This window comes from Ictidomys tridecemlineatus, chromosome 2 (assembly GCF_052094955.1).
Source record: "Ictidomys tridecemlineatus isolate mIctTri1 chromosome 2, mIctTri1.hap1, whole genome shotgun sequence".
NCBI lineage: Eukaryota > Metazoa > Chordata > Mammalia > Rodentia > Sciuridae > Ictidomys > Ictidomys tridecemlineatus.
In genome coordinates, this window is record NC_135478.1 from 21,658,384 (window position 1) to 21,678,472 (window position 20,089).

At 44.4% G+C, this 20,089-nt stretch overlaps 2 protein-coding genes across 6 annotated transcripts in view; one reads left to right on the forward strand and one right to left on the reverse strand.

Moving 5' to 3' along the window:
- Ulk4 (unc-51 like kinase 4) overlaps nt 1-15,189 on the forward strand; it is a 496,824-nt gene extending 481,635 nt beyond the window's left edge. For both annotated transcript variants that reach the window (XM_040290054.2, XM_013361299.4), the window contains 2 exons: nt 12,169-12,254; nt 14,992-15,189. In XM_040290054.2, the coding sequence (XP_040145988.2) occupies nt 12,169-12,254; nt 14,992-15,070 (165 nt within the window). In that variant the 3' untranslated portion in view covers nt 15,071-15,189. The remainder of the gene's footprint in view (nt 1-12,168; nt 12,255-14,991) is intronic.
- Nucleotides 15,190-18,622: 3,433 nt separating this feature from the next.
- Ctnnb1 (catenin beta 1) overlaps nt 18,623-20,089 on the reverse strand; it is a 35,000-nt gene continuing 33,533 nt past the window's right edge. For 2 of the 4 annotated variants that reach the window (XM_040290055.2, XM_040290057.2), the window contains one exon: nt 18,623-19,938. In XM_040290055.2, coding sequence (XP_040145989.1) covers nt 19,730-19,938 — 209 coding nt within the window. In that variant the 3' untranslated portion in view covers nt 18,623-19,729. The remainder of the gene's footprint in view (nt 19,939-20,089) is intronic. The other 2 variants (XM_005317409.3, XM_005317408.3) reach the window with 2 other exon arrangements.

The window sequence follows — 20,089 nt, forward strand, 5'->3', positions numbered from 1 at the left end:
GCAGCACTCTACTTGCCTCCTCATCTGTCACCTGCAGCTCACAGCTCCACTGGGGCGTCCTCTCGCCGTGGAGGGTGAAGGTCCAGGTTGCACCTCACTGGGGAGTGGAGGCAGGGAGAAGGACCGAGGTCAGCGTGCTGGGGACCTGGTGCTGGGTTCCTGGAGGTGGCGCCTCACCCCCTTTGCCTCTCATCCTCCTACGGTCCCTGCTTCCACATCCCCAGGCTCCTGTGGTCCCTCTTTGGAGTACAAATCCCCCAGGTGTTCTCATGGCTGCTTCTGCCTCATCATTCTGTCCCCAGCTCTGCCACCTATAGACACCTACTGCCATCTCAAATTACTTCTTTACTTTTTAACCGTCCTTTTCACAGTGAAAGCTCTGACTGGATACCAATGAGGCCTCATCCCAGAATCTAAATGGAGTCCAGCACCCAATAGGCACTTGATACACCCTGCCTTTTCAACCTCAGAATTATTCTAATATGCATAGGCCCTTTGCAGTTGCCAAAAGAGTTTTTGAGTGTACTCTTCTCATGTGTGATTGATTTTCTTTTCTGCCTCCCTCTGATAGACAGAGGGCCTTAGGAGCAAGGATTGGGAGTCACATACATGGCTCCTAACTTGGGAGGTACCCGTACTCATTGCATATCCCTGCAGTCAGGGTCCACGTGTGTTTTTATATTTGATGGTTTTTACTTTATATTATGAGCATCGGCTGAATCACCACAGAGTGGTTTAGTAGCCAACAGTGTTTTCACTCTGTAATGTAAGGAAACAGGTAAAAAGGGAGCTTGGGGGGTGCAGTTATTTAGCCTGTTGGCCTGATATTTCTATACTTTGCTCCGCTCTATCCAATGAAGAGTTCAGAGAAAGGCTGGAGATAGGCACCATGAGGCTACTTCTCCAGTCTACTTCTTTTCCATCTCAGAGTCAGTCTCTCTCTCTCTCTCTCTCTCTCTCTCTCTCTCTCTCTCTCTCTCTCTCTCTCTCTCTCACACACACACACACACACACACACACACACACACCACACCACTCATAACACAAAGTTAGTGACTCCACTGTCAAATAGACACCTCAGTTTTAACTTGTGCAGTATTTCTAAGGACTGGCTAAGATGTGTTTGGGACAAGTTTGCAGAACTCACATGATTCCTCTTTTTTTCAGGACTCAAGTTCTCACACTTATCAAATCACACCAGGGTTACCAACCCCAAGCATTTTCTCTTGTGAGAAACAGTTTCAGCCATATCCCTTGGTTGATGTCCCATTGCCACTACCTTGGAAATCTATTTTCTCATGCTTTTCTTTCTAAGCATTTGGTTTAGGTCTCCCTGGGAAAAATGGTATGTCCTGATCCTGTATTTCACTAGAACTTTCTTTGGGTCAAGTCTAGTTTATTCTCATATTCACAAGAGGTCCACAACTATAATTTTTTGTCAATTAAACCTGTTTTTTCCTCACTTATTTTGGACCTGGCTGTTGTAGATAGTTGGTTGGATCAGCCCTAAAAGATTTCCCTGACCAGCTATATTATATTCAGCACTTTAAACTTACCAGATTTAATGGCTAGAAACTGATGTAATTATGAACAGTTTCTAAGCAATAAGGGCATTTTTACTGCCCTGTGGAGAGCTGAGAGAATTGGCTGGCCTCAAATGAAGGAGGAGGCAGCTATGGATAATTTTGTTCTAGAAAATAATAATGTCTTATGGGGTGAAAAAGAAAAACATTCAAATCCTCAGTATGTCATTTTCATGGCCTCTGATTTAGCAGGGGCCCCCAAGTATAGACAAGAGGGGGCAGGAGAGGAGAATGGGGGTGTCGGGCAAGGTTGAGAAGCATCCAGACACCAGGAGGAGGAGGAAAAGGTCAAGAGAGAGAAGAACAATTTTCAACTCTCGTGTGTTCTCACTGATGTCTGCTCTCCCGTGCCACTTGATCATTCAGATTCATCCTTTAAACACTTCTTTTCCAAATCTGGAAATGTCTGTGGAGACAGCATTGCTCCCCACTTTGACCCAGCTCCAGAAGCTGATGTCTTAAATTCTGCAGGCCAAGTTGTTTCCTCAGGGACCTGGGCTCCCAGAAGCTGGGGCTGGCTCCCCCCACAGTGGAATGTCAGCCTTTTCCCTACTCTTAGAAGGTGCCAGCTCCACCTTCACCACACACTGGCCCTGTCTCTGTTGGTTGCTGCTGCAGCCAGACCCTAATGAGTGGAGGCAAAGGCCGCATGGTAACTGGGCTAAGGGAAGGCAAAGCACAGTACAGCCACAGGGTGGGCAGCAGGAGAGTCAGCAGATCCGGGTCCAGCTCCACTAGTGACCACCTACTTCACCTACCTCTGACAGAGACCATAGAAGACCTGCCTCATAGGGTTGTTGTGAAGAAGACACATATAATGGGGTGAAAAAGAAAAACGTTCAAATCCTCAGTATGTCATTTTCATGGCCTCTGATTTAGCACGGGCCCCCAAGTATAGACAATGGCCCACAGTGGCTACCCAGTGAACCATTAACTCACTTCCCATCACCAGCAAGGACAGACTAGACTATCCAAGGAGAGAGGTGCCAAGCCTTCTGGTAGTCAAGCTCTGAGAGGAGTTGCCAAATGAGTCTTGGTCTCTGTATGAGGAATAGTTTGCTGAACGGTGCATATGACCCACAGACTCCATCAGTCAGGACCAGGAACCTCTGGTTCTATGTGAGAGAGAGACTCCAAGGTTCCTTTTCCTGCTGGAAATGATGAGGATCAGCAACAATGGTCGGCAGTAAAGGGCACATCTCTCTTCGTCCCAGTTCTTTTGGAATATACAACATGGAGACTCATGGGTGCTCTTGAATAAAATGTGATCTGCCATTTTCTCTCTCTCCTATCCCAACCTTCTTCAACTTGAGGAAGATGCCAATACTTCCCTGGGCCTTGATGCTGCTTGCAGCTCTCCTAGTGAGTTAAAGCTAAACTGCTTTGTGAGAGAATGGAAGAATGCCTCCCAAATGGTCTACCTGGGCACCAAGATGGCACCGCTTAAGCCGAGATACCGTTCAGGGTGTTTTTTTGCAATATCTTTGTCTTCCATCAGGGAACCTGCATTCATGGGGGTATGGGCTAAATATCAGGCCTGCCTAATTTGCAGGCCTACCTCTTTCCCTGAGCTGCCCCAATATAGGCTCCATCAGGACCTCCACACTTCTTGATTATCAGTGGATCCACTGACAGGAACCCTGAGAAGACACCTCTAGATTTTTTTCCAGATCATTTCCCTGCTTACCAGCCCTGGTCATTAGGGGCCTCATTTGTTTTTGCTAAGGAAGATGAAGTTTCTGAACGGACTCCAGGAAAGGCCCAGATGAGGCAAGGCAGCTGAAGACTGTGCATGAAAATACTCCATTCAGTCTCAGGTGACCTCAGCATCCCATGGAGGATGTGATGAGAACATGGGCCCAGATGCAGAGCAGCATGTGTTAAAATGGCATTTCTCTGATCTGAATACAAAAGACGAGACATTGGCATCAGCTATAGAAGTTTCTAGAAAGACCCATAATGCACACTGCCACATCAGGTAGAAGGAGGTAGGAGAGGGAATGCCAGATTCTATCACACTGACCAGATTCTTCTCCGGATTTCATCCCGGTGTCGGGTGGCATGTCTGAAGATGTCAGAGAAATGGCTTTGAAGTAGCATGAAAACCCCAGCTGAAGAGAGGGCAAAGCATGTGTTGAGGGAACAATATAAAGGGAATGAATGCATAGGTTTATTTTTGAAATCGAATCTCTCTGAAGTAGAGTTGTCATAGTTACCTGCTTGTTTTTACTTGTATTTATAAGATCTGAAGCCCACTGAATTAAAATAATCCTCCCCTGTGTGAAGTGTGTGTCTGTAATAACAAGCACCACGGAGCACCTGGGCTGCTCCCACTGATGTCAGCTTCACCCCCCTGATTCTTTTCTAGTCCGTCAGTGTTGCCTGGGCCTGTTGGGAGGAACTCATGATTAGAAAGTTAACTTGGCTTCGTTTTGCCACACACATTTCAGGATCACTAGAGGCATAGACAGATGTTATTACGTACTCATAAACAAAGTGCCACGGCCTGCCCATGTCTGACTCAGTCGCAGCCAGCCGCGAACCTCTCCACACCAAAAAACACTTATAAATGCAGAAGCCCACACTGGAGCATTTTATGAGCTTCATGAGAATAATTTATAAGCATAAATTCATGATGTGCCATGGTGATAGGGAACAGAAGTACATTCTGACTTGCACATTTTTGAAGGCCTTAGAAAAAGGGTGCAGGATCCAGGCTGGGATTTGTCCCTCAGTGGCCACTGTGCTTGGGGCAAGCTATTGTCCTTTCTGCTCTCATAGCCTGGCCTGCAAACTGAAGGGGCTGGCCAGGGTCCTGCCACTATTAGAAGGCATAAGGTGGCTCCTCCTGCTAGCTTACCTTTGGGAAGGCTGAAACTGAGAAAAGAGCCAACCCAAACTCTGTACTGCAGAGAGTTGTGCATAAATCCACTACCTTATGATTTGTGTGCCTGGTAGGGACACAAGCATCTCTTCTCAGTGTCTGGGATATACCAAATGATGCATGAAAGCTGTATTAACACAGCACCAGGTTGATTAACACAGCAGAAAGTTGAATAAAGCTGTGTATTTACTCAAAGTGTGTTATCTGGTATTATGTAACTACACTGTGTGTGCATACATCCACATATACCTAGGTTGAGCATCCCTAAACTAAAATTTTAAAACCAAAATTTTCAATATTTTGAGCAATTATGTGATACCACAAGTGGAAAAATTCCACACCATGAAACTTAATTCACACATAAAATTCCTAAAAATATTATATAAAATTACCTTCAGATTATTATTACAAGGTGTATATGAAACCTAAATTTATTTCTCATTCAGAATTTTCATGTTCCCACCCCAAGATTATCTCCTCATGTATATACAAATATTCCAGAATCTGGAAAGAATCTGAAATCCTAAACACTTATGATCCAAATCTTGCAGATAGGAGATATTCAACCTGTATGTATACACACACACACACACACACACACACACACACACACACACACACACACACAGTCACACAAACATCCTCAACTAAACAGAAATAGAGGGATTGTCTTTCCAAGTTGATTTTAATTCTAAACTCACATTGCCAGCTCTTAGGATTTATCCCTCAAAGACCCTTATTTTGAACAAAACCTGTCTACAAGGTGAACTTCATGTATTTAATATAATTCCTGCTTTACTCTGATTGATTTTATTCATACGTCTACCAGGCAGATGCTTCAGCAGCATTAGATAAGGACTAGCACTTCAGACTTGGTGGGTGCGTCTTTATAATTAAGTAGAGAAATGTAAGACAGGCACGACTTTGTTTTCAGGCAATGGGTGCCTGCCATTTGACATGTATTGAAAACCACTCATGGACGTGGAGCTTCAGCAACCTCTGTGATAGTACGTTATTGCAAAATAAAACTGAGTTTGCTTATCTTGGCTTGTATATTAACTGAGTGCTAGTAATGAAAATAGTAACTACAGGAATAAGGTAGTTTGTGGACACTCTTTGCCAGTCCTCTTTTACATCTAGCACATGGGAGGCCCTGGGTTCGATCCTCAGCACCACATTAAAAAAAAAAAAAAGTAAAATAAAGATTTAAAAAAAAAAATCAGTGCAGCATTTTTTTTTTTTTGATTGCTGTCATCACAAGACATGAGAATTTCTGCAGTGGTCACTTAGCTATGAATTCAGTATCAAAATGGACAAATGTCCCTTCTACCTCACTTAAAATGGTAATATTTCTCTGTGGGTCTCGGTTTGTTTAGGAAGCTCAAAAGAGAAATAGGTGGGATGACTTTGGAGCAGATTAAGTACTGAGAACATAGAATGTTAAAAGTCACCTTGTCTGTTAAGATATAGTGGAATGCTTCTAAAAGAAGCTTGGTTCCCATCTATTTCATAACCTTCAGTGGTTTAAAAGGAGACCAAATTCTGGAAGAAAGGAGCCATTCGGTTTAAGGATCATTGATTTCAAAGTAATTAGGAATTTTAATATATCAAGTTTGGCTATAGAAAACGGTTTGGTGTCATAGGACAAAATAATTTAGGAAGACAAATTAAAACTCTCTTCAAAAGTTACCTGAACTTACTGATAATCTCGTTTGGAAAAAAGTCAGAATGCACAGGTGTGCTTGGGTTCTAAGTGACACATCATGACTTCCTTGCTCTTCATTTCCCTGTTGAAGAACATCATAGTTGCTTTCACATTTAGGTGATTATGAATAAAACTGCTGTGGACTTCTGCATATACAGGCTTTTGTGTGGCTCCAAGTTTTCATTTCACTTGAGTAAGTACCCAAGAGTGCAATCACTAGGCCACCTGATGACTGTGTTTACTTTTACAAGGAATTGCCAAACTGTCTTCTCAAGTGCTGTACCATTTTGGATGCCCACCAGCAGTGAGTGAGTAAGCGTTTCTGTTATTTTGCATCCTCACCAGCATTTGTTGTTAGCTTTATGAATCTTGGCCATTCTACTAAGTATTAGTGGTATTTCATTACAGTTTTAATGTGCATTTCCCTGAGGACAAATGATGTTGAACATTTTTCTTTTGCCACCCATGTGTCATCTTTGGTGAGTTGTCTATGCGGAATTTCTGCCCCTTTAAGAAGTTGGTTTGGTGGTTCTCCTATTTATGTTGAATTTTTTTTAAAGTTCCTTATATATTCTAAATACAAGCTCTTGATTAAGCTGTGGGATTTGCAAATATGTTCTCACAGTCTATGGCTTATCTTTTCATTCTCAACAGTATTTCAAAGATGAATGTTTTTAATATTGTCAAGTCCAATTTGTTAATTTTTTTTCTTTTAGGGATCATGTTTCTGAGTTTAGAAACTCATTGACAAACTTGATTTCACATAGATTTTTCTCCTGTATTTTCTTCTAGAAGTTTTATGGTTTTATATTTTGCATTTAGATCTATTTTGCATTACATTTTTAGGAGGTATAAAAGTGTGTCTAGTTCATGCTGTTGCAGATAAGCTTCTCTTTGTTCTAGCCTCATTTGCTCCCAAGACTATTTTTCCCTCATTGAAATACCTTTGCACCTTTCTTAACATTTTAACAATATTTGTATGATTCTATTTCTGGTTTATTCTCTTCCGTAGATCTCTATGTCTGTCCCCCTGCCAATTCCACACTGTCATGGTTACTATAACCATATAGTAAATCTTAAAATTGGGTAGTACACTCCTCAAACTTTATTCTGATTTTTCAAAATTGTTAAATCTATTCTAGGTCTTTGCCTTTCCATACAAATTTTAGAATTGGTTATTCTATATCTACAAAAATTCCTAATGGTATTTTGATAAGAATTTCATTAAACCATATTTTGTGAGAATTAATATCTATTGTATGGAGCCTTCCAATTTTTGAACACAGTATTTTCATTTATTTGGTTTTTCTTTCATCTGCATCTTATAGTTGTTATCATTAGAGATTGTGGTATATTCTGTTGGATTTATAGCATTGAAATATGTCAGAATTTGCTTTAAGTCCTTTGGTTATAGATCCAGGAGAGGGATAACTGGGTCAATGGTGATTCCAGTCCTAGTTTCCCAAGGAATCTCCATACTGCTTTCCAGATTGGCTGCACCAATTTGCAGTCCCACCAGCAATGTGTGAGTGTGCCTTTTCCCCCACATCCTCACCAACATTTATTGTTGGTTGTATTCTTGATAGCTGCCATTCTGACTGGTAGATCATTTTCATTTAATATAATTCTTACATGTTTGTTTCCAGTGTTTTCATTTCCCTACTTTCTCTGTTTTTTTTTTTTTTTTGCTGCCTTTTATAAAGCTACTTGAGTATTTTTAGTATTACGTTTTTTTTTTAATTTACTGTTTTTTTAAAATTATCTTTTTGTATAGTTTTTTTTTTAGTGTTTGCTCTTTGGATTATAAAATGCTTTTCTCAGTGTTTTTAAGATAATTTTTCACCACTTGAGTTGGAATATGCAACCTGACTACCTCGTTGGTTTCTTTGTCCTCCCTGCTTCATGTTCCGATTGTCTTCTTTTTTGTACTGGGGATTGAACTCGGGGGCACTCAACCACTGAGCCACATCCCCAGCCCTATGTTGTATTTTATTTAGAGACGGGGTCTTGCTGAGTTGCTTAGTGCCTCACTTTTGCTGAGTCTGGCTTTGAACTTGTGATCCTCCTGCTTCAGCCTCCTGAGCCACTGGGATGACAGGTGTGTGTCACCACACCTGGCTTCCAGTTGTCTTCTATGCTACACTGAAAATCTCATAATTCTTGTTATTCTATCATGAAAGGCAAAGAGAACATTTTGTTAATTTACCATTTCTCTTACTCTTCCTTCATCCTGAGGTTCCTTTCCTTATGATATTTTTCTCTGAGGACCTTCCTTTATTTTAGAGCAGCTCTATTCATCTAAAAATGTCTTTATTTCACCAACATTCCTGAATTATAGATAATTCCCAAGTCATATTTTCTATATACAGAATTACAGTTTGATAATGCATTTATTTTAGCATGTTAAAGATGCTCCACTTACTTTCTTTTGGTCTTGATGGTTTATCATGAGAAATCTCTAGTAATTCAAATCATTGTTACCCTTGAATTCATGCATCTTGGTTTTTCTGTCTGCTTTCAAGATTCTTTGTCTTCAACAATTTTGGTTATGACAAGTTTTAATCCTGAATTCTTTGGATTTTTCTTGTTAGTGATTTACTCAACATTCTTTGATCACTAGGAATAGTTTTTGCTATGGTTTATTCAAATATTTTTTTCATCCATTCATTCTCGGTCTTCTCATTCTGTAGCTCCAGTGGTACAAACTTTTGTCATTGCCCCACAAGTTCGTGACAGGCTATTCATCTGTGGCTACAATATCTTTTCTCTGTGTTGCTCAGATTGGGTGATTTCTATTCATCCATCTTCAAGTTCCCTGACTCTGATCTCCATTTTACCATTCAGTCAGTCTAGTGAGGCTTTCCCAGGCCCAGTTTATCCATTTGGCTTATTTTTGCATAAAAATTTCCCAAATATCCATTTGGCTTATTTTTGCACCTTCTATATTCTCACTGATACATTCTCTTCTAATGCTTCTTTTTTAAGAGTACCAGTGCTTATTTGTATTTTTATAACAATTTAAAGTCTTCATCAGATAATTCTAACATCTGTTATTGTATTTACTGTGTTGAATTGATTGCCTTATGTGACTGAGATGTTCGTGGTTATTCAAATGCCAGTTAATTTTGAATTTTACCCTGGTCATTGTGTGCGTGTTTCTTCTTCTCCTCCTCCTCCTCCTCCCCCTCCTCCTCCTCCTCCTCCTCCTCTATTTTTGTTTTTTACAATGCTGGTTATCAAACTCAGGACCTTGATTGAGCATGCTAGGCAAGTGCTCTACCATTAAGCCCTATCCCAGTCATTTTAAATATTGCAGTATAAGGCTCTCTCTTGTTGAAACCCTATTGAGAATATTGATATTTTTGTTTAAGCAAGCAATTACGCTGGCTAGTTTCAGCTGCAGGTTGGAACTGCCATTTTGAATGTCTCACAGGACTTGCAGTGTTGTGTGCCTCTATCTAGTATGTCCCTTCCCCAGGGGTCAGTCTGGGATGTGGACAGATATATCTGTTAGGTCAGTTCTCCAAGTCTTGGGTCTGCATTTAGGACTAGGCTGTGGATGAACCAGGGATTCCATACACAGTAGTACTGGGTTGCATTCCTAAGCTCTTCCTCAGGAATCTCCCCAGTACTTTCTGGTTTCCTGGGTCTCCCATTTTCTGTCTGGGGAGAAACCTCCCCTTTCCACAATTGCACCATATCTGTTACTAACACTGGAAGAGCAGAGAGGAGGAGTTCTGGCTACAGATTCCTGTTGCTGGTTGCTATTGCTGCCACCAGCTGCCACTGCAGCCCCTGTAGAATTGCCCAGGTCCTAGGGTAACCACAATGGAGGAAGAGGAGCAAGGTGTGGTGGGGGTTTGTCTACTCTAGGAGCTCTGGGGAGTTCCCTTTCCACTCTTCCAGCTGGGTTTTCCCTGGATCTTGCCTCCCCTCTGGGCTGTGGGTTTGCTGAGGCTGGGCTGGCCTGCACTAGAGACAAGTGATAAACTCTCCACCAGGCAGGTGCTTTGAACTCGGGGTTCTCCCCAAATTGGCCTATTGCTGTTGACCTTCTGGCATTTTCAAATAGCTGGCCTGTGCATTCTTCCTAGGTTTGATAGTTGCATTCAGAGGGCCAGACAGGGTGGCATGTGTTTTCTCTGTCTTACGCAGAAGTGGAACCTGATTGATATAATTTAAAGATTTTATTTTCTAATGTACTTTTTGTACACAGGACAGGAGTTGATGTTTAACTGTAGAGTTCAGCTGCATGGTCAGATCACATGGTTTAGTGCTTGGGGCTCTGTTAATGCCTTACGTTTATGACACTGCATAAGATGCTCTTTTGGTCTCTTCCTTGGATTGCACACTTCTCACCGTTAGTTTTCGATTGGCACCTTCTAACCAACCTTGTGGGTAAAAGTTCTCTTATTTCTTTGAAAATTGTAGGGTGACTTCCTTGGAGTGTGGCCTCTGCACACATTCCCATGGCAGGCCTGGCTGGGTCCAGGAGCCTAGGTGTAGCTCAGCTGAGCTGTCTGAGGCAGTCTGAGAAGTCAGGTGGGAATCTACACAGAGCTCTGATGTGCAGTGCACCTTCAATATAGGTTTGTGCTTACCTCAGACTTCTTGAACTCCAGATGACATTTCCAAACAGCAGTCTTCTGAGCTCACCAAGTTGAGTGTAGATTTCATAACAAATTTACCTGCAGTTCTTTTAAGATGCAAATATTTGCAGAAGTCACAGCTGATGCCAGTTGAACTGGGAGCTGGTCTCTGGCACACTCACGAAGTAGGAAAGGATCTTGGGGGAGGTGCAGATTCACTCACATGGAGTTCAGGGTCCCTGTTAAGGTTTAATTACCCTGTGATCTTCTTGAGAACAAGGGAGATGCTAATCCAGCCTAGGTGGCTGTGATCAAGTGGAGAGACACAGAACACTTGGGCAGTGAGGTCAGCTGAGGCCAGCCAGAGCCTCTGAAATGGAAAGTGCCACACAGTGTTTATCACAACAATATTAAGCTAACAATCAAAGATTGAATTAAGAGGAGCAAGTCTTGCGGGTGTGGTGGTGCACACCTGTAATCCCAGCAAATGGGGACACTGAGGCGGTAAGATTGCAAGTTGAGACCAATCTCAGCAATTTAGTGAGACCCTCGACAACTTAGAAGTTGAAAAATATTTTAAAAGGTGCAACATAAATAAAGGAAAAGGCCTGGGGACACAGCTCAGTGGTAAAGTGTCCCAGGGTTCACTCCCCAGTAACAAAATTCAACACAAAGGATCAAGTCTAATAGTAGAATTAAAGGTTCCACCCAAAAGCTTCTGCTCGGCCTCACAGGAGGTGGACTTGGTTTAGGTAGGGGCTGACTTGAGGTCTGTGGGTGCCGAGGCTGGGTCAGTTCCCATCCAAGCCCCTTCCAGCCCTGAGAGTTTGTGACCCCCACAGGTGGGTGTAGCCGAGTCAGGGATGCCAAGTGAGCAGTTCCCAGGACTGGCGATGAGTTGGGCACACTTCCTGGGGTTCGGTTGTTTCCTCCTCTCTCAGCTCCTGAGATCCCCAGGCACTCAGAAGTATGATCCTTATGTCCACATGAAAGGGATCATGTTAGGCTCAGAGCCCCGAGGGCAGATCTCCAGTTAGTAGCTGGCCTGCTGGGTCCCAGCACTGACAGTGGGGTTTTGCTTTAACTGGAACGTTCAGGCTTCCAGACCACAAACCATCCTGAGGGACCCACAGGAGGGACCCACGGGTACCCACCCTGAACTGGTCAACTCCAGCCCCAGTGGACTCCCTTGTGCCCACCCCAGGGTCACATTTTCCTGCCTATATCCTCACAGTCAGTAGCACTCTGGGCTCTGGGGTTTGGGGGGGCTGCAGACTGCCTGGAGGCCCACTCTCCAGTGCCACAGGCAGCCTCAGCACCACGTGGGCTGACACTCAGGGTGCCCATCCATAAGGGCGAGTCAGGATGGACCAGTTGGTTACTCTCTTCTCCTCACCTCCCTTGCAGATCACCTCCAATGAGAAGCACCTAGAAAGCCTCAAGAATGCTGGCAGCCTTCTGCAGGCTCTGGAGCAACTGGCTCCAGGTGATAGGTACGTGGGGCCCAGAAGGAATCGAGCAGCCTGCACAGGGTTGGCAGATGCTCTCCACCACCCCTCTCCCCTCGTTTCTCCCTATATCAGGAACCAATACCTCCCACCAAGCCTGTCCTTGCCACTGAGACACTTCAGTGGGGAGGAGCTCTGTGCCCTCTACCTGCTGGGAAGCTTCACTGTAGTGGAAGGAAGAGGGGAGCGGGGATCAACATGGGGAAAGAAGGCCTAAGCCCTGCAGAATGGCGGTATCCCCACCACATGCCAGGAGGTTGGGTGGGCGGTAACCAGGTACAGATGCAGTGAGCCTGATGAGAGGCAGTGCCTGCTGGCCTCGTACACATGCCCCCATGGCACCTCAGCCAGAGGCATTGTCATCAGTACCTGTGGCTGACCTGCAGGCCCAGCAGGCCTGGGGCAGAACTGGCAGCTCAGCCTGCTTCACAGCGAGGATCAGCTGACTCTTGCGGGGGGTGGGGGGGGCAGATTGGGAACACACGAACAGAGCAATCCACACGCTGAGTGTGGGGTTAGGCCAGCCTCCTGTGCCTCAGCTGGACAATCTGTGTGTCTAGAACATCCTAGAAGTAAGGTCCCTATTAGGCCAGGGGTAGGTCTGTCCCCCAGGAGCATGTGACACACTGAGGGCAGGCACTGGCATCTCAGCCCAGGGTAATGCCGACACTTGGCCATGAGAACGAGTCACTGGAGGACCATCCTACAGTAACATACAGCTGCCCCCACTGAACTTGCAGGGGGTGGCACGGGAGGGGTGCCCTCATTCACTGTGGTCTAGCACCCATCCCTTATCAGCTGGTGCCGTGCAGCTGGCCTCACTCTGAGGTCAATGCCTCAGCGAGGCCGGGGTCGAGGTTGGTGAATGCAGCCTTCCTCTCTGTGGCCACTGCCCCCAGAGCTGAGGGAGGTGGCCAGAGGTTGAACAGGCCAGTCTCCTGATCCCAGCTGCTCTCCCCACCCTGGGAAAGACCCACGCCCTAAGGGATGCCTGACCCTCATTCAGTGTGTGACGTGCATCACCGGCGTCAGGCATTTCCTGTGGTTTCTGTTTTCTGAACCGCAGGGTTCTGTGAACTCCCTGCTCGTGTTTCGGGTTGGTACTAATTTGAGTTAATACATGGCCACCGTGTTGTTGAGACGAGTCTACACAGTGGCTCTGTGGCAGCCTGCCTGTCCCATTGAATGCTGGATTGTGGGGAGGAGGACACCACTTCTTGGCCTGCCCCAGCCCCTTTTCCTCCTCTGCCAAAAACAGATCAGTGGTTTTTCTCCAGCTTTTCCAGTGAGGTTAGGAGGGGCTGGCCTGGAGGTGAAAGGTCCCTTCCCACCTTGCTGGGCCCCTGTGGTGTCAGATGTGGATGGACTTCTGGGGCTGGGCTGCAGGCCTGCTGTGCTGGTTTGTGGGCATCCATGGATCCTGGCCTTCTGCAGAGTAGTGGTGTAGTCACCCCAAGCAGGGCACTGGGGGTGAGGGGAGCCATTGAAGAGTGGAGTTTGACAGATAGCCCCTGAGAGTCCCAGCCCCAGCTCTCCCATGTCAACCTTTGTGGGGCTCCTCACCAAGCAGGGCCCTCTGCCTGCCCTTAAGCCAAAGCTAACACATTGTACTAAACCAGTACAGGGGAGCTAGACCCAAATGTGGTTTAAATTGTCCAAATAAGGCTTAGCGCTCCACAGGTGGTGGCCTCTCCTGCACCCACACACATCACTCTAGCAACCAAACATCGACACTAGGTAAACCTCGCCTTCTTTGGACTTGGCTCAGATGGCCCAGCCAGAGTAGGTGGCGGTTCTCTCAGTTCTGATGCTGCTCTGCCGAAGGCTGGTCTGCTTTCCTGGCCAGCCCCTCTGGGGCTGCTCTGGCAGGCTGGGTGGAAGTCTGGCCCCACCAGACCAGCCTGGGCTCAGCCAGGAGCAGGCCAGAGTTCAAAAGCATTCCCGCTGTTCCCCGGGGCCTTTGATGCATAGAGCAGGAATTCATGGCACCATGTCCTGGTTGCAGCCCCATCCCACTGCCACTGTCTTTCATGTGGCACCCCCACCCAACCGTTTATGTGGTAACAGCTCTATTTCTGTGCTGTCAAGAGTATGCCATGAGCTAATTTTACACTTCAAGGGTCAGTGCTATGTGAATGTCATTCTTTTCTTTGCTAACAGTTGCTAAATCATAGGTTCACAAGTGTCTCAAACAATGTGCTGGGGTGACCAAGTTTCCACTTTATAAGTTTTTAATTGCGCATCTACACCTCTGAGAGCAGGAAACCCAAAGCTCCTGGCTGATTGGCCAGGAACTGGCGAAATGGAGCAGGACAGGCCAGTGAGGATGCAGAGTGGCTCTAGGACCCACAAGTGTGCTCCAGGAAGGAGCTGGGAAGGTCCCCTGAGGGTGCAGGCTCAGCAGTCTGGCTGCTGTCAGGTCCTTATAGTGCAGCAGCAGTGCTCCTGGCAGAAGAAGCTGAGATGGTGTGTGAGAGTCAGAGCCTAACTTAAGGACACCAGCATGGCCAGATCTGAGCCCCACCAGAGCTGAGCAGCAGGATTCTCACCTCACAGCTCCGGAGCAGGGGTTCTCATTTCTGCTTTCCAGAGAGGTCATGTACAGAGCTCTAGGAAGCTGCTGTCCCACTTAATGCTCAAATGAAAAGGACAACCCCTTTGATCAAGGCCTTTCACCCCACACATGCCTATTAAGTCTTGTCTACTTTGGTCTTTCTCACAGTTTATCTGTTGACAGTGTGGTGGCTTCCTTGGCCCTGGAAATCCTCCAAGCCGTGGGCATGAAGCAGGAAGGCACCTAGCGCAGGCCCACTCTGCAACACCAAGCCTTGGCTGCGTGGGTAAGGTCCTCTCCCAGACATTTGCTGCATCACCAGCCACAGCTGGGCCTGGACCCAATAAAAGTCAGCTGAACCCAGAACCTGGGACTGAAGTTCTCTCACTAACTCTGGGCCCTAGACAACTGGTTCAGAATGGACTCGTTGGCTTTTGTAGGATGCAGCTGGGAAGCCCAGGTTTGCTAGCCATGATCAAGAATTCTCTCTGTGTGGCCTGAGTAGGCTTCCACTAAAGTAGGCCCTGCCTGTGCTGCTAAAGCAGGGTCAGAAACAGTTCTGGGTCTGCTTCTCTATGGGAAAGATCTTTTTTCCCAACTGCAACTCCAGAGCAAGCCTCTGGAAGGTAGTTTCAGCCCCTTGTCTTCCTCCCACTTTACCTGTCATGACTTTTTTGTTCCAGGGACAAACTGATTTCAGTAGTCCTGGGGAGGACTGGGCAAGATTTACTAACCAGTACAGATAGGTTGAGTTTGCCTACAGGAATGCAAAAGGCTCAGGAATGCTGCCTTCCTAGACAGTATGCCCAACTCGATGGGATGATGGCATCAAGATAGTTTTCCCTATTACCATCTACCCACCTTATCCTGGAAAGCTTTCTTTCTAGCTTCTGCCTCATATTCTACCTGGATCAGCTTCAGGGGCTTTGTCTTGTCTGTTGGGTCCAGAGAACAGACATGGGTCTCCCTATTTTCCCAGCACACCTCCACCCCTTTATTTGTTCCTAGGGGGAACTGCCCTAGGGTTCACGGTGTGGAGTCTTCCCAGAAGTGTTTCAGAACAATGGAAGGCTCTTCTTTCCCCTTTTTATTTAAGCAGGGAGTAATCTTCAGTGTTGTACACAAAACAGGGAGGTTTTTTATTTTCCTGCAAGTCAAGTGCAGTTATTTGGTGTGCACTATGAAAGGATACAGGACTGCTGTCCTGGGGAAGGCTTACTCTTGAATCTGGAAGGTCAGGTTGGGTCTTGGACAGCTTCAACAAGTTGAGGCCATCCCTTGGCCTCTCTTGAGGCCTCATTTTCCCCATCTAAAAAATGATGTTCATCACCTTATTCAATCCCCAGTACAGCCTGCACAGCAGGCCGCCTTAGCTTCATTTCATAGATGAGAAAACACTCAGGGGGGTGCTGTTTTACTTGCCCACAAGGCCCCGCAGCTTGGTTGAATTCAAGACTGTGACTCTGTAACCCTTGTGTCCATCAGTAGGTATTCAGAGCTTGCTATGTGACTCAGTGTATTCTATGTCCCAACACAGGCAGTTTCCTTTGCCCTCTCATAGTCCACAGTGAGAAGGCCTCAAGATTTAAGTCTTGCTGTGTGAGATGCCTATGGTTCAGGCCTGATTAGATCTGCCAGAGTATGGGATCTTGCCAGAGTAGGGGGTAGTTAGTGGAGCAGCCAGAGGCCTGGATCAGCTTCAGGGGCTCTGCCTGTTGGGTGCACAGAACAGATACAGGTCTCCTTGTAACTATAACACCTCCACCCCTCCTTTTATATTTGTTCCTGGGGGAACAGCCCTAAGGTTCAGGGTGTGGAGTCTTCTCAGAAGTATTTTGGAGCAGTGGAAGACTCTTTCCCCCCTTCTATTTAAGCAGGGAGTAATCTTCGGTGTTGCACACAAAACAGGGAAGTTTTTGGTATTTCAGAACCATTCTGTCCAGTAGACCACTCCTGGCCAGAGCTCAACATTTCTGGCTTTATTCCCTGTCCTCCCCAAATCCCACCATTTCAATTTACAGGAAAGAGCCTATGGCACCTCCCCCTCCCCAGGTTAAGGACCATTCTGGGTTTTGTAGTCATCTAAGCACTTCATAATTTTTTAGTTTTACCATCTATGAATTCTTTCCTTAAACAGCTTCCCCCTTTAAAAAAATTAAGTTCTATAGCATGCATTGGTAAATTGCTTTTTGTTCAGTATTGTATGAAAGAGATCTTGTAATGTACCCACACCCATATTGTGTGAAACTGTGGCTCTTTTACTATATAGAATGTGTTTTGTGTGAACAAAGACACCAGGACACATGGGATTGCAACATGGGGTGTCACATCATGCTCCACAGACATCCTGGAGTTTTGAGGTAAAACCCAAACCTGTATTGGTACTACCTTTTATTTAAAACCCTGATATTTTGTGGTAATGGGTATTTTTTTGGCCATCTAATAGTTAGTTCTGCAGCTTTATGAAAGTTTTCCTCGCTAACCTATGCTACTTCCAAAGTTTCTCTGAGTGCCTACATCCTATCACATTTCTGGTGCTGTGCCAACAACAGTACTAACTACCTCTTTATAAAGTTAGGCTTGACAGCTACTAGAACCTTCCTCTTTCTTCATAAATGTTTTGGTGATTAACTGCCCTTAGTGCTTCTAAGTACATTCCAGAATACCCTGCTGATCAGAGTGTTTTAAATGGAACTTCAAAAGTATAGCAGTAGGCAAAAGTTCTAAGATGTTGTCTAGCTTATAATCCTTTAACCCATTTTATAGGTGTTCCACATCTTAACAGTCTAAACACAGTCTACATATATACTATTAATATTGACGTGTAAACTCTAGATTGTCCTTCATCCTATTTTACTGCACCTATGTCAATATATTTAACTAAGTCCCCTAACACAGTTCTTAGTGTTAACCAACCTATCAGTACTGGCATCAGGCACCCTCTTTCATTATGAAAGAAAGATTTACAAAAAAGTCTTCCCTAGAGGAAGTTGATCTCAATGCATGTTTGTCAGACACTATGTTTTAAACATAGTAAACCAACAGGTTTCCTTACGCATGAAACAGTTTCACTTTAAAAGACTAAAAACACAAGTCTTTACAAGTCTGTCCTGAGCAATGAACCCTGTCAGACCTACCACCAGGATGACTGGCTCATCTGGCAGATGGTGTGGAAGAAGACCTGTTTGGGCTCTCTGATTATGTTCAGATAGATAGACATCGACACTTAAACATGCTTAATTATCAGTTCAAAGTAGAGCTGAAGAAATTCCCTTCTCTGAGTCACACTTGGGTAAAGGTGCTTGAAGTTCAAATTCGTATACTTTTAAAAAGTACTTGTTACCTTAAAGAAATGAAACCATCTAAAAGAGGGTGATTATTTGGCTTTCAGCTTTCTCTACTTCTTTTAGCTTAGTGTAGCTCAAAGACAAGGTACCCAGATACCTTTGAACTGGGGAGGCCTTTGATTACCTGAGCAAGATTAGACCCATAACTACAACAAGAGGCTAGGGTGAAGGAGTACTAGCTCTAGAATCACTCTTCTCTCAAAAAGTCCAGAATCAATCACAATGTTTTAGGCTGAAATACACTGGGGATGGGGAGTAGGTGGGCATTTTAAACCCAGGACCAAGTACTAAAGAAACTTGGCAAATAATCCTATGCAGAGGTAAGGTCTTCTCTCTCATTACAACATAAAATTATTACTTTCACTATGTGAATTTTGCTCGGGATGATGGTAGTCTGGGTAAACTTAAGACTCCTGTAACACTTAATGTCAAGGAAAAAAAGTGACACAATCGAATGAATTAAAAGTTTAATTCTGAACCATTTTTATAACCGTATTTTCTCTTGAAGCATTGTATCACAGCAGGTTACAACAACTTTGGGATAAAAGGCAACTGGTAAACTGTCCAAAACAAGGTTCCAAATAACACCTCTTACTGATTTACCCTACCCATACATATCCCAAATAAAGTTTTTGATCAAAAACATGAAATAGATCCACCTGCTTATTTTAAGCATATTAAAAAGGAAACTAATTGGACCATTTCTATTTGTCTATTTTATACAAAAAAGGCTACACAATGTTACACTTTCTTCAGATTACAATTAGAGTGATTATGAATTAGTGTTCTACACCATTACTCAATTCTTAAAAATTAGAAATTGCTGTAGCAGTATTCACTATAACATAACACTACAAGAGACTTAAAAAAAAAACTAACAGTTACTGCAAAAAAAAAAAAAGAAAAAAAAGAAAATTAAAGAGCTACTTCAAAGCAAGCATAGTCAGTACCATTACAGATATTTTTTTTAAAAAAAAATTTTTTTAACAAGCAAGGCTAGGGTTTGATAAATTCCATCTTGTGATCCATTCTTGTGCATTCTTCACTTCTTGAGTCACTCCCAAAATCCATTTGTATTGTTACTCCTCGACCAAAAAGGACCAGAACAAAAAGTTTACTTCAATTGTTCCCATAGGAAACTCAGCTTGGTTAGTGTGTCAGGCACTTTCTGAGATACCAGCCCACCCCTCGAGCCCTCTCAGCAACTCTACAGGCCAATCACAATGCAAGTTCAGACAATACAGCTGTATAAAGAGAGAAAGGCTGCTATTAATGTTTAAAACAGCAAATGTTACTCATTTGAGTATTAAGTTGCAAAAGCTGTGGCAAAAAACATTAAAGTTAATAACTTCCACACATGATCACATAACAACCAGAAATCTGAGAACATCCAAATGTTCCAAGACATCTCCTTTCAAAGTATATATCTTTGTGGCAGATTTACAAATAGGCCTAAACCACTCCCACCCTACCAACCAAGTCTTTTCTGAAGTTCTGTAGGCAGAGTAAAAGTATTTTACCCAAACTGGCTTTTTTAAACTTCTTACCTAAAGGATGATTTACAGGTCAGTATCAAACCAGGCCAGCTGATTGCTGTCACCTGGAGGCAGCCCATCCATGAGGTCCTGGGCATGTCCCAGATCTGGCAGCCCATCAACTGGATAGTCAGCACCAGGGTGATGGCCACCCATCTCATGCTCCATCATGGGGTCCATACCCAAGGCATCCTGACCGTATCCACCAGAGTGAAAAGAGCGATAGCTGGGATCTAGAAAATTTGGGGTGGCAACAAAATGGGAGAGGAAACACACAGGTTGACATTGAGGTTAGGGCAGCCACAGTTTAGAAGTAAACTTGTCAGAAAACAGTCCTTTCCAACCTCTTGAACCTCTAGCTTTCTTGAGCCAAGCAGTGACTCA